The sequence below is a fragment of the Thalassophryne amazonica genome, chromosome 16 (assembly GCF_902500255.1).
Source record: "Thalassophryne amazonica chromosome 16, fThaAma1.1, whole genome shotgun sequence".
Taxonomy (NCBI): Eukaryota; Metazoa; Chordata; class Actinopteri; order Batrachoidiformes; family Batrachoididae; genus Thalassophryne; species Thalassophryne amazonica.
Genome location: NC_047118.1, coordinates 37,656,934 through 37,672,367, shown reverse-complemented (window position 1 = coordinate 37,672,367; position 15,434 = coordinate 37,656,934). Strand labels below are relative to the sequence as shown.

At 39.5% G+C, this 15,434-nt stretch overlaps 1 protein-coding gene across 17 annotated transcripts in view; it reads right to left on the bottom strand.

The window, feature by feature from the left end:
* Positions 1-15,434, bottom strand: part of nfixb (nuclear factor I/Xb) — a 333,084-nt gene that overhangs the window by 42,883 nt on the left and 274,767 nt on the right. For 10 of the 17 annotated variants that reach the window (XM_034189498.1, XM_034189500.1, XM_034189501.1 and 7 more), the window contains 5 exons: positions 7,377-7,442; positions 5,471-5,545; positions 3,923-4,043; positions 3,497-3,532; positions 969-1,099 (listed from right to left, as the gene is read on the bottom strand). In XM_034189498.1, coding sequence (XP_034045389.1) covers positions 969-1,099; positions 3,497-3,532; positions 3,923-4,043; positions 5,471-5,545; positions 7,377-7,442 — 429 coding nt within the window. The remainder of the gene's footprint in view (positions 1-968; positions 1,100-3,496; positions 3,533-3,922; positions 4,044-5,470; positions 5,546-7,376; positions 7,443-15,434) is intronic. The other 7 variants (XM_034189503.1, XM_034189509.1, XM_034189513.1 and 4 more) reach the window with 1 other exon arrangement.

Genomic DNA, 15,434 nt, shown 5'->3' with positions numbered 1-15,434 from the left:
TCCTACGGGTCATGTATCAAAAGCTGTCATTTCAAGGTGACAGTTCTGCTACCTCAGCCCAGTCTGTTCTACTCAGTGGGGTGGCGTCTTACAACATGGCGGTTAAGTGAAGATGAGGCAGTCAGTGGAGGAGGACGAGAATAAGTGAGGATGGTGTGGAGGGTTACATAAAGAAGGGTCAGCACAGCATAAAGACAAAAGGGAGTGTTTGTTGAAGGAAGAGATGAAACATGGCTTTAGGTCCATTTCAAGTCACTTAATAGTGCAGCGGATAACTGAAAAAAATGCTTCAAATGGTGATGCAAGCACCAAATTTGGCACACATACTCCTTAGACATTACTCTTTTAAAAATGCCAGGTACCCACGTGAACTTTCAACAGGTGGCCAAGAAGGGGTCAATTGAAGTATTACACAGGGGTCAAAATTTAAAAATGCTCCAATCATATTGAAAGGTATTCCATATTATTTGTCTGATCATAAAGATTCCAAAAAGGTATAGTTTGGACTATCTGTGAATGAATGGTATGGAGTTATGGGGTAAAAACAGCAAGAACACTGAGAAAGGTCAATTTCAGTTTGTACAGGGGTCAAAAGTTAAAGTTGCTCCAATTTTGGTAAAAAGTGGTGCAAATTACTGGTTGAGCTAATAGGATTAATAAATGTAATAGTTTTGTGTAATAGTTTTGACTGTGTTGCGTGCTTGGTTTGCAAAGTAAAGGTTAAACAATATCAGCATCCATTGGATTCTATGACATGTGACATATGCTACCCTGTAACATGATAACTAAGCAAACTATTCCTTTTTAAAACCGTATTCACCCAACTAATTATTCAATCACAAATTTATTCTCAAACCACCAAATATGTTTCAGTGTCTGAATTGATATGGACCTCAGCTGAGCTTTTATAGAGGGATCTAAAATATGTGCACAATCTGATGGAAAGTTTTGGACTGTGGTGAGACTACCTGCATCCACATCATTAGGCCAACCGCTGGACTGAGAGCTGCTTCCAGCTGCTGGGGAGCGGCCCGAGTAGAAGACATCGTCCACCGGGCTCTCCATCTCACTGTCGTCAATGGACTTGCGCTTGTTGGAGCTGAGGGAAGAGATCAAGAAGGGGTTAGGCTACTGAAGAAAGGGATGACGGCGATTAAACAAACAAGCTTTCATCTTGAAACTTTTTTTCTAGTTTTCTTTAAACTTGCAGAGTAGCATTATTATTATTATTAATATCTGCTTGTCACATCTGGCAGGTTTTTAGACATGTCTTTAGCAAGTATTTTATGAAATGATGCTAGGGCTCCCCTGCTTGTGTCAATGTGCAGGCAGACTGGTGCCTTAAAACCATGGGTAAGGGGGTTTTGAAACATTTTGAAATGTTACTTTAATGAAAATGTTAAGATTTGAATTTGTAGATTACTAAATTGATATATTGCCTTACATGCATTAAAAAGCAAAACAAATAATAAAACATTAGCATTATAGTACAACCCCAATTCCTATGTTGAGTTTCCCCTCGGTTTTTAACACGCTAACTCAAAAACAATAGATGCTATTATCTCATAAATCACCGAATTCAAAGGCAGCATAATGACAACAAACTCATTAAAAAACTGGCTGAACTTTAATCCACCAGATCAATCAAAAAGTACAACCCCAGTTCCAATGAAGTTGGGACATTGTGTAAAATGTAAATAAAAACAGAATACAATGGTTTTCAAATCCTCTTCAACCTATATTCAATTGAATAAACCACAAAGACAAGATATTTAATGTTCAAACTGATAGACGTTTTTGTGCAAATATTTGCTCATTTTGAAATGGATGTCTGCAACACGTTTCAAAAAAGCTAGGACAGTGGTATGTTTACCACTGTCTTACATCACCTTTCCTTCTAACAACACTCAATAAGCGTTTGGGAACTGAGGACACTAACTGTTGAAGCTTTGTAGGTGTAATTCTTTCCGATTCTTGCTTGATGTACAACGTCACTTCTTCAACAATCCGGGGTCTCAGTTGTCATATTCTGCGCTTCATAATGCGCCACACATTTTCAATGGGCGACAGGTCTGGACTGTAGGCAGGCCAGTCTAGTACTCGCACTCTTTTACTACGATGTCAAATGAGCAATCCATTTCAAATGAGCTTGGGCCCAGAGAAGGCGGCAGCGTTTCTGGATGTTGTTGATGTATGGCTTTCACCTTGCATGGTAGAGTTTTAACTTGCACTTGTAGATGTAGCGACGAACTGTGTGTCTGAAATGTTCCTGAGCCCACGCAGTAAGATCCTTTACACAATGATGCCGGTTTTTAATGCAGTGCCACCTGAGGGATCAAAGGTCACAGGGATTCAATGTTGGTTTTCGGCCTTGTCGCTTAGGTGTAGAAAGTTCTCCAGATTCTCTGAATCTTCTGATTATATTATAGACTGTAGATGATGAAATCCCTAAATTCCTTGCAATTGAATGTTGAGAAACATTGTTCTTAAACTGATGGACTATTTTTTCACGCAGCTGTTCACAAAGTGGTGATCCTCACCCCACTTTTGCTTGTGAATGGCTGAGCCTTTTGGGGATGCTCCTTTTATACCCAGTCATGACACTCACAATTAGTGTCCTTAGAAGGAAAGGTGTTGTAACACAGTGGTAAACATACCACTGTCCCAGCTTTTCTGAAATGTGTTGCAGGCACAAAATTTCAAAATGAGCAAATATTTGCACAAAAACAATAAAATTTATCAGTTTGAACATTAAATATCTTGTCTTTGTGGTGTATTTAATTGAATATAGGTTGAAGAGGATTTGTAAATCATTGTATTTTGTTTTTATTTACATTTTACACAACGTCCCAACTTCATTGGAACTGGGGTTGTATATACTGGACACCAACTGACCTTTTCTCTAAAAATCAGTATCGACACCGGTCACTGAAAGCCTCATCTGTCAACCACTTGTTAGACATCTAAATGAAACCAAGAAGCATTGATGATGAGATAATTTGGGGCTTTTTAGAATTCTAATAATGCAGCCTATTTATAATTTTAAGGGTAATTTGATGACAAAAGTGAGCGTGTTCTCTCTGGTGTCAAGTATGTGTCGTGCAAAATCAGAGGAACAAATATTCAAAATGGCAGTGTCTCCCTTCATGAATTTTAATAAAATGTTTAAGTCACAAGGGACAAAGCAAAACAACTTGAGAGAGTAAAATAAACAAAGCTAAAATTTATTCAACTTGCTTCAACAACTGAAAGCACCTGGACAGTAGAACCCAAGTACATATGGCGTTGCTGAAATATATTCCTGTGCATACTTGTAGATGCTTATAGACTCATACATCTGTAACCCATAAAATAATTGGTTTAGAATATACAGCATTTCAATGCAGATCCAAATTTTTAAATACATGCATGCTCGTGTGTGGCTTTCTGCAAGTGAGACACAGGGGTCTGTATTACATTAGTATCGAGGGAGATATTCTGTAATGAGGGTAACTACCTCCGTGGGAGACTTGCATAAAGCTCCATTTCAGTCCTGCAGCGTAAGATGAGTGGGAGAGAAAAAGCATAGGACAACCGAAGTGGTCGAGGGAAAAGCGGAGACAAGACACACAAACACAGACGGTGTGACGGAGAGATCGGCAGTAAAAATAAAATGAAATGAGAGAGATTAGTGGTGAAGAAGAAAAAAGCGGTGAAGAGAGGGGAAGAAAGACCACAATCAAAAAGCAGAGCAAGCTAAGCATATACATAGACTTAAGAAGTTAGAGAATTTGGCAGAGCACCAGTAAATCCTGAGCATGCATGTCTGTGTAGTGCATGCATCTTAATCATGTTTGTGTTTGAATTTTAAAAAGAAATGATCCAAGTATGTTTTAATGCACATATGTGTGCAGGGACAGACTGTGTGTGTGTGTGTGTGTACCTGGTGGAGGGGGTGGAGGTAATCGAGCGCCTTCCCAGGGTCACCTGGTTGATGTTGTAGTAGCCAGGACTGTCCAGGTCTGCCAGGGAGAAATTGGGACCAGTCGCTGTAGCCACTGGGGCTGAGGAATGGACACAAAACACAAAGCGGCACACATCACAGAAAGCCAGAAACACAAATCACAAAAAAATTATTAAATGAATTCTAAAGAATTGTGCAATTACTATTTTTTTAAACCCTCAAAATATTTAATAAGTGGGATTGTTTATAATATGAGTTTACTGTGTATTTGGGAGCCATCGCGTAAAAAGGTCTGCAATATGGGAACATGACTGCATGATCATTTCATCAAATTATTTGGGAGAAATTCAGAAAAAAATCAATATGGCTGTCACAAACCAAGATCAGTTCCTTCCAGTGTACTGCAGCACTGACTACAACTCTGACTTCTGTGTACAAATCCTAAATGCAAAGACCCACGTCCAACCGATGCAGACAGAAATGGCTGCTGGGAAAACACCTGGTGGGATCATAAACTCTGCCGATGGAATAACAGACCTAGTTAGTGATCAAAGATGAAACAGATGCAGAGAGGAGGCGAGTAATGTAAATATGAGCAGTTAATACTACTACCGGATGCTGCCACTGAAATTCCCCCTCACCTGGAAGCAGTGACTAAAGTCAAGAACCATTTATTCACAAAGACATGCTCATAATGCCCAGTTAAAAATATCAACTCCGATAGATGGCACGGGCCTGATGAACAGACACTGACTGTGCACAGTTGGCAACGTTTCAGTGAAAAATTCATCCTACTCACAGCCTGTTCATGCTTTATCATGTGTTTGCCCTGCTGGGTTTAGCAGTTAGTCCTGGAAATAAAAACTATATTATATTTTACATTTATTTACTTTGAGTCAAAACAAATACAATTAATAAAGAATAGATTATTAAATTGAATCAAGTCTGTTTCAAATCTGAATCAATAACAAAACTGCAGTTAAATTAAACTGTACTGGATTATAATTACACATCAGATCTGGGAGCATGCACAGCTGGTGCATGTCACTGTATCTATCCACTCACCACAGGACCGTCTCGAGACCTGGATAGCAACCACATAGGAAGACAACCAGTCCATCACCATCTCTCAAACGTAACAATGTCTCTACTGCAGCCAGTAAAATGTGAGCATCCCCTCAATTTTTTACAGTTGCCAGGGTCCTCAACACTGAGGCACCTGTGCACGGCATTATCCCCAGTGAAACAGGACCCATAGCCAAAATGCAGTAGCTGATGTTACCTCAGAGTGTTTATACGTATATGCATCATTCTGTTTTATAAACTGACGGTCAAAGGAAATCCAAAAAGAATGTGCAGCTCTGTCAATAAGTCTGCCACCTGTTATGTGAGGGAGGCTGTCTTGTCAAAAGTCTGTCATTCAAGTATTATGCAGTGAGTGAGAACAAAAGTGCAAGTGTACTCAGAATGACAGTGAGTGTGGTGTCTGCAGAGAGACTGACAGGATAAATTATAGTTGTAACTCACTCTGCGACACACGGACCAGCTCGGCTACGTTCCACACCCCTGAAGTCACAAAGCAGTCCTGGAAGCTCAAGTGTCCTGGATAAAGAGAGACGAAGAGATAAAGAGAGAAGTGTGTAAGAAAGGATTGCAAGGTATATGCATATATCAAACTGCAATCATAAAAATGGTATGAAGTACAAACACTGACAGGATGCATACTGAATGTATGCAGACAGTTGACATTATGCAATGGCTGAGTGGATCCTTGTTATTTGATTGGTGCTTTGTATGTCACGTGAAATGGATTATTCGTCCCGTTTGTCTTGTGTTGCATTTAGTGTGCAATTTGGTTCCATTTGCAGTGTAAATTTGGTTCCATACGTTTTGAATCATTGCATGCTGTGACCTAGGAGCTAACTGACGGTGCTAATTCTTCTAACACACACACACACACAAAAAAAAATCCACTACGCTGTAAAGCGTCTGGAGGCATGAAGAGCTGTTAAGATGAAAAGCTGGGCTAATTTCTGATGTGATTTTTTTTTGCTGGACTCAGGAAGTACACAAAGTCTTTTTTTTTTTTTTTTTTTTGGAAGTACATAAAGTCAGTGCATGGCATCACAGACTACATCGTCAGAATTATTTCTGAACTAAGTATTTTTCTAAGTTGACAGAACAATTTTGGACTCCTATTTAAAGTTTGTGTTGGACTGTTGACATCAAAGCACCAGCGACACACATCAAAATGTAAGTCCCTTTTCTGTTGTTTATAAATTAATAAAATATCATATGACAAGGATCTATTTTAGCCGTTATATAAAACAAATAATATTTTGTGTCTGTTTGTGTGTGTTCCATTCAACTCGGCTTTGCCTTGTTGAATGGACCATTCCAGCTTTTACCTCATGAAATATTCGTACCATTGAACTCATAAACATTCATTATTTATATACTGAACAACACAACTGTGTAAAAACTGGATGCAGTTCTGGTGTCATGCTGTGAAATGTGTTTTCTATACAGCAGAAAAAAGTGATACAAGCTTGCAATAACAACTAATAAGATTGTGTGTTGTTGAACTCTTGTTCTCACATGGAAACATGTTCAATAACACAAAACACATCTCAGTAGTATCCTTCCTGAGTAATACAGGTGTCTGCCTGGGTGGTTGACATCCAGGACCTGAGGCAGTTCCGTGAAGTGGTGAATGCTGCGACGTGTGACATCAGCGCATGCTCCCAGACATGCCATAGCTTGTCTATCTATCAAACAACTAGTGTTCCATCACAACCAACATTCAAGTCTATAATGTCCATAACTATAAAGTCCAGGTCTAATAGATGGTGGTGCCAAAACTGCCTCAATTCCAGGGTTGAGTGAATTTAAAATCTATACCTTTCTTCCAATCTTTCATCCATCTTACTCCACCCTCTTTATCATCACTTCTTACCACCAAGTCTTCCCTCGTCATCCGTTTCACCATTTGTCCATCACGTTTCACCTCTATGTGCTCTTTACCCCTTCACCTCCAATTTTCTTTTCAGTTCTTCCCGCCTTCTCCTTTCTTCCATTCTCCATCCCTATCCAGGGTTAACCACAGCGGGGACAACGCATGAGGTCAGCGCTGAGCTCGGCAGCAGCCATGTGGTTCCCATCTACCAATAACGTCAGTGTGATTTATGAGTGGCCCGCCACAATCCCAGCACAACCCCCACGCTACAGTACCATCAGCTCTCCTTACCATAATAAACTTGGGCCCAACTCTGTTGGGACTCACTTGCACACAGAGAGGCCTGTATGCAGGGGTACTGTGTGCACACGTGTGCATGCACACTGCATGTATGCATAAGTGGTGAAAACATTTTTTATTCAAGATGAATATGTGTAAGTATCAGTGTAAAAACACATATTTCGTCTGTGAGCTTACCATTGGGTGGCGGTTTGACGTCTGTTTCTCCTTGCTGGTTTGAGTTGTCTGATTGTCCTGATTGTTCTGTAACAAAAACAGAGACATACGGGGATGTGAGTTAATAATGTAGTGAGCATACAAAAGTATAAACAATACCCAAAATGGCCATCATTATCGTGAATTCTTTAGGAATTTGTTGCGGGGGGAGGGGGTCGTTATTGCTTTCCATGAAAACAAACGAGGGTGACGACTGCAGGAGAAGCTCAACTTTGGTTATGAATTTCATACGTCTAAATATGCAGGTTAATAGTATCCTCCCTTTTGCATTATGTCACAGTGGAGAGATCATTTAAAACTACAAAGAAAGCTGTTAAAGATTTCAGTTTCAAATAATCCAAATGTTGTAGCAGAACAAAAAGAGACTTTAAATTGATGCCACTTTCTTTGCAAACACACAGTTTTCCCCATTTAGAGGGAACATGCTTGTTCAGGAATTATTTTTAGTTTGGGCTTTTGACTCTGTGGGCAAAACTGGTGACTTGAGGTCTCTACCTCCACTGCTGAAAGGTAAACAGACAGAACTGTAAAATGTACATTTTTTGGGTTCTCTGTATTGTTTGGATTGTATCTCCTATGTGTTTACCTTAACATCTATAGGGGCAGGCAGACAGCGAGCCCTGCTCCAGTTAGTTTTATTTGGCCCACCACTTGCCATTCTTCTTTAGATGCGTAATGTTGTTTTGTGGAGTTTTACGGTTGTATCGTATACACCATTTAGACCAATTATACCACTGATGCTTTCATGCCATCTTGGGCCAATTCTCCCTATTCATAATGTGGTCCTCACAAAGCCAGTATTAGGCCTCGCAGTTTCATGCCTAAATCAGGATCCAGATTGTGGACGACATCAGTACGCAACAGACCACAGATCCACTGCAATGGTCACCCTGTCTGCTTACTGCCAAAATCGAGAAGGCGATCACACAGAAGCAGAATCACGTCAGAGTTGTACAGAACTGAGAAAAGGAACAACACAGAGGCACGGAGTTTCTTTCTCTCTTCTATCATTGTCAGGCTTTTCTTCCCCTATTCCTCATTCTTTGTTTCTGCAGCTCTTTTGCTCTCATGCTGTCGCTCTGTGAAATCCTGGCAGCCATCTTAGTGCTTGGCAGCCATCTTAGCTTTGGCGGTACCCAATGCATTCCTGCTAGCAGACGACTCCCCCCACGAACACCCCCCCTCCCCCAAAAAAGAAAACCGGACTAGGTGGTCTTAAAGATAAAAAAAGTACCTACAGAGGACATGCTATGTTAATGAAGGGAAGATAAAACCACTGGGATGTTTGTGTGGAATCCTGTGAGTGTTGTGCTGCCTGCCTTAATTGTATGTTAAGAGTGTGTAAGTGACAGCGTATGAGTTTAATGAAAATAAGGGATGATCACCGCTGGCAGACTCACTGATAAAGTGACAGGAATGAAGGAAAGCATAAGGAAATCATTGTCACAAAGGCAAATAAGGTGATTTGGTAAGACGACCAAAGAATAAATTAGGCCAGAGGCCATTCTTATAGCAGCACAGCTATCAGGCAACAAACCATTAACACATGTTAAAGTCCTACGTTGTATGCCTTATGCAACGTGCATATTCTTAATATTTGATTAAGGTGTTTTGTGTGAACAAAAGATGCAGCAACTGATATGTAAACACTGATCCATCTATCTGCCTGCTCCAAACAGAATAACAAATACAGAATGCTCCTATGAAGCTCAAGTATGTAGTAGGACAGGACTTATCGTAACTTGCATCATGGAGCCCAACTTCAAACTTATGCAAATCCTTAGAAAGGCACAATTTACAGTGGTAAGTGCCATAACAATGCATAAACTACTTGTGCTGTGATCACATATCTATGTCAGAATTCTGATTCTGACATAGACAAAGTTTCAAAGATTCCACCCCCTGGTGGCCACAATTGCAACTGAAACGTGCCCAACATCAAACATGTTTGAGGTCTTGGTGAGGTGAACTTGTGTATCAAGTTTCCCCTTGATACACTTTGTCTTTGCCAAGATACCACATTCACAGATTGGAGGCACAACTGCTAGACCTTTGGTAACTCCAAGCGGAATCATGATTTCTGGAGCATTTGACACTGTGACAAAGTTAACTTCATAGAAAGTGATACTGTGTTTATAACAGCTATCTTTGTGCTCCGTACAAGTCATTCTCTCTCTCTCTCTCATTGCATTTTGAAACAAATCACACTGTTTAGTCACACTGATTTCTTCATTAATTTGTTGACTTCCTAAATGTTTACTGGACGACAGTAATGTTTATTTATTGCTATTTGTGCTCCGCTATGAGGTTCTTGGCTCTGTGGCATATACAGAAGATGCATGCAAACCAATTGTGACCCATCCTGTTGATTTCTTATATGAAGTCAAATTATTTATTACTTTGCACTGTGCCACAGAAGACATGCGGAGATGAGCAACTGTCACAAGCACGATCACAGAGACGATTTCAGAGACGAGATTTGGAACATGTATGAACAGAGTGACTACAGAAAGTCTTTCTCCACAAAAACAAACCCTCAAATGTGAACGTCAAATCGCTGCCGTTGCTGGGTTGACTGGCTTCCGTAAATGTACCCAGCTTTGTGTGAAAGGGGCTTATGTTGAATGTCCCAAGCCAAAATTGAGTGCCTGGTCGCCATGGCAACAGGGATGGCACATCATGGTTAAATCCCTAATGATAAGTGGTGGCTGTTGAAGCCTGTGTGTGCATATGTGTTGCTGTTTGGCATAGCAATTAGTTGGAATGAAGATAATATAGCTCACTGGCATGAGCTCAAGTTGTTGTTTTGTATACGTACGTCCTGGCACCAAACGCTCCAAATGTGTCTGAGTGCTGCACTTTAATGAGGCAGAGTTTTATTTCCTGCATTTGAAATTGTTAAGTCCAATTATATTATCAATGACATTTTCAAGCATCATTTTTGTAAGTTTTTGATTTTCTTGGCAACATGTGAAACCATACCATTCTTTACAAATTAGAAGAGGCACATTTTCCTGTCTCCTGCAGTAAGTGGCCATATGTCAGCAGATTGGGCAAACCTATACATATTTATTTGCAAATTATTATTTTTAGGAGCCATTAATATTTAAATGCAGTGGCACCTGCTGATGTGGACAAGCTGAGATCAACCTACAAATCACAAAATCCCACCGACAAAATTTAAGTCAGTTCAGATGTCTACCATCGATTTCGCAGTGGACATGATGACCGATACTGGCAACATGCATTTACACGCAGTGGACATGATGACCGATACTGGCAACATGCATTTACACACATTCCATATTTGCGCGTGAAAGGGAAAGCATTTCCACCTTTATGTGTGTGCAAGCATTTTGGTGGATGTGTGAAGCAGTTTCCACGTGTGTATTTGCTGGCACTGTTACAAAGCAGTCATGCAATATATTGAGTATGTAAATATGTGTACACATTAGGTGCCCAGGGGTGTCTGTACAGGAACAAAGGTAATGTGCCCATGAGAGACTAAATCAAAAGGAGACAAGCCACTCGGTGAACAATGGAGAGGCTGTCTATTATGACTATTGTTATCCCAGTGCTCCTGCCGATGCTGGACAATCGGCAGGCACAAATCACTGGTAGCAGGGATCTTGTACATCTAGGCTCTTGCACACCAATATGAGACACAGGTATGACACTGGCTGGTGCAATATCAGCTTGTATTAACATGTTTCAGTTACTTGTGTGTGCATCCGTTAAACGTTCAAAAACAAGCATGCACTGACACAAACACAGAAACACAGATGAATCAAGCGCATCCTTATCTCTTGCACACAGTTGCTCCAAGGACCCCTGCACACACAACCCCAGAGATAAGGCAACACAGATGCAAGGGCCATCAAATACACCATGCTATGATTGGAAACACACACACACACACACACACACACACACACACACACACACACACACACACACACACACACACACACACACACACACACACACACTAGTGTGTACTCTACTTAAACATACATTTAAAAGTATTTTATTTATAATTATCTTATAAAGCTATTTTTCTCTTTAATGGGTGAACTGACAGGTTGTAACTTGAAATTAGAAGATTACAATTTCCTCCCCATTTAAATTTAAAAATTTTAAAGGGTAACAGGTAAATGACCCCAAAATAGTTTTTAAAATTTGTTTACATGTACAACACAGTCACCTAGCGTTCACAAAGTTTCTGAGTAGGTACCTAACAGACGGGCTTCTTGCTCTTTTGTACACACACACACACACACACACACACACACACACACACACACACACACACACACACACACACACACACACACACACACACACACACACACACACACACACACACACACACACACACACACACACAAAGAGAGCAAAGTACACTTCAAAGTTTGAAGAGGAAGAAGAAGTAAGTTCTATATAGGCCCTGAGGTCTGGTGGTGCTGATGCTCATCTCCAGAATCCGTAGCGTGAAGCAGAAGAGACACTACAACTCTTCCTGGATGGGACGCCATTCTGAGGCAGGTTACTTCCCCAGCCAAGACCGGTACTCTTTACAGCTTGTTGGACTGAGACAGTGCAGATTAAGTGTCTTGTCCAAGGGCACTGACAGGTACCATGTGCAGGATTCAAACCCAGGTCTACATACTGGCAAGCTAGTTCCTCATCCACTGCACTACCTGTTCTACAAAATGTCTACAAAACAAAACAAAACATGTAGAGAAAATGTTACATGCTGTAAACAGTTAATAAAATGTCTGATCTCCTTCCCATAACATTAGGCACATTCCTATATATCAGCATGTGCAAGAATTTTGACTCTGGCCTCTGACCTTCACTGTTGATTTCTAACCAAAACAGCTACTTCCTATCCATAGGCCCAGTGTACCTGCCAAGTTTGTTCAAAATTTGATTATGCGGTCTTATTTTTAACTGTTCATTTTTATTACAACACCATCAATCATCACAATTATTGTCACAGATAAGGTCTTCTTAACATAATGTACTAACATTTACACAAGCATTTACATAGAGATACATAGAGGTACAAATGAACTAAGTCTTTCAAGATGGAAAACTGTCCCATTTTCATTTCTGAGACATCATAGCTCAAGAGTTGAAAATGAAGTTTATAAATCAAAGATGGCATTGATTTATAATGGTTAAATTCATTTTCAATTCCACATGCCATTTTAAAACTAAAAATGACATGGTTTTATTAAAGAGATTAAAATTTAAAAGTAAACTTTTTTCTCTTCTGCACAAAATCTGGAGACTCAATTGGTCTTTTCTGAAAGTTTTTTCTTATTTGCACATATTTGTAGTGTTTTTCTTATTTTGTTCTCTGTAAATGCAGCACTATTGCACATCTGATCCAATAAGAAAGTCTGATTTCTGGGCTGTATGCAAATAAAACCAAATTAAATTTTTGTTTGTCCTTTTTCCTTTCCATTCCAGAAATTAAAATTACACTGTGCCAACAAATAAAAGGACCATATATTACAACAACAGATGCAAACTACTAACTCAAACCTAGGCTAAAATAGACCCTCAAAATCACCCTCATTAAGTTACTCACCAGACACACACATGCAAATATTAATACAGACAAAAAAACAACAAACTGTCACGCAGTCATGCCAAACACACTACCACAGCTAATTGAAGACACCCTTGCACATAAATTTCCAAATATAAGCTCACTCGCCTAATGTGAGGCCATTTCCATTTCTAATAGGCTCATTAACTGTGCATTTTCAGATACTGGTGCACACATTCACTTTTGTTGGTCATCTTCAATTTACCACACACCTTACAGTGTTTTTCCATTACAAGCAAATGAGTAGGTAGTGCTATCTAAAGTGCTGTCTACAAAAATCAATATCAATATCACTATTCCAGGACTGGAGAAAAATACAATAAGAGTTTAGCAGCTCTGGATGTTGTTATGATCCATGTCTGAACTTATCTTTGTCCATTCATGTTAAACTTAATGATGGCTGTACTGAAGGACTAGACTCACACTCAAGTCAGACAGTGGACACCAGTTTTTGGTGTTTCAGTTGCAAATTCTATCTTCACAAATCTATCTAGTCTCAAAATATCAGTTTAATGTTTGTTTAAAACTATCTAAAATAAATTAGAAATCACCTCTTTTGGAATTAAGATGCTAAAAAGAAAGGTGCAACGGAAACAGAAGTGTGCACAGGCTTTGCAAACTTTGATTAAAAATGTCTTACGAGAACAGTGCAATGACAATTATTCATCTGGTGCCAACTACAACAAGAAGATATTTATTCGCATGAAGAATCTTGCTTTCAAAGTAGATATAAGCTGTTAAGATAGCCACTGTAGATATCTTTGGGTTCTTGTGAATTTATATTCAGAAACCTTTTGGAAGAAGAGTCCTCAAATAAACTAATATTTTATCATATTGTTCACAATGTTGAAATATTTGCAAAACTAGTAGCAAAACCAGACAGTTTGCACTGTTTTTATTGAAATTAAATTACAATGAAATATTTTACTACTTACTTATGGCTACATTTGACTTAAATTAGTTTTTAGAATTCAAAAACCACAGTGATTCAAACAGACACTGAATACAAGAGGAAATACATTTACTTTTGGTGCCGTTTTTTGGCAGGTGCATCAATGAGCATTTTTGCCCACTGTCTTCTGATTAAAGACTGCTGTTCATTCAGCATGTCAAATTTAGTTTCACTGTTTTAATCTTCCCACTCTTAGTCTTGAAAAACAGGGTTGATTATTGGTTACTCTGGCTATAAAGGAAGTCATCTGACAAACCTTTAAACAATAATGGCAAAATGCAAAACAGTTTAACTGCAGTGAAAACTTGGATAAGTAGTAATGCTCTTGGTCAGTGCAATTAAAACAGGCAGCATGTGGCTTAGTGGTTGGCACTGTTGTCTCACAGCGAGAAGGTCATGGGTTCAATTCCCACCTGTGGCCTTTCTGTGTGGAGTTTGCATGTTCTCCCTGTGTTTGTGTGGGTTTCCTCCGGGTGCTCCGGTTTTCTCCCACGTCCAAGGACATGCAGGTTAGGTAGACTGGAATCTTAAATTGTCTGTAGGTGTGCGTGTGGGTGTGAATGTTTGTTTGTCTATATGTGGCCCTGTGACAGACTGGCGTCCTGTCCAGGGTGTACACCGCCTCGCACTCTGACTGCTGGGATAGGCTCCAGTCCCCTGCAACCCTTAATTGGACTAAGCGGCTGAAGATGTGTGTGTGCGCACGCATAATGAAAACAAAGAACTTTTGCCTGTGTTCGTGAATGAAAGCAATGTGTCTAATGTTTTATGCAATTGAAATAAAATATTAATTCTGTTATATTGTAGCAATATGAACAGTATCTGTGAATAAAAAAAAATGTATTTCCTTTCTCAAAATCATGAAAGGTAAGAAAATAAGCAACAAGTGAAGCAAAACTGATCAAAGTTCATAAATTCAAATTCTTTTCAAAATGATGAGGATGGTTACACTGTGTGGTGAGAGTGTAACAATGAATGACTATTGTGCTGTTAAACACTCACTTCTGGAAGGAGTATTTTTTGTCTATTTATTGAAGAAATTTTGTGTATTTTTGTACTGTTAATTTTTAATTTTTAATATGTCTTAATGTCTACTGCAAATCAGTTTCCTTCAGAATAGGAATAAAAGTTTTTTTTCCTGCCCTTGCTGAATACATACATTAATCCTACTCACTGATCTGAGATCAGTGGTCCTTCTGAACAGATGGTTGGAAAATGTCAGGAAAACTCATTCTTTTCCAGAGCTGTGGACTTCCAGCCAGTTTGGTTGTACAGACACTTTGAGCACGGCACTCTTTTCAGTGTGCTCAGGCTATGCAGAAAAGAGACGACGGACACTTTATCCTTAACCTCTTTATATTTTTGAAACATTCTTTCTGCAGTTGTACCCAGAAGTGTGCCAAGCCTGCTGTCTTTAATAGAGCATGAGGCAGTATGTTCCCAGCTT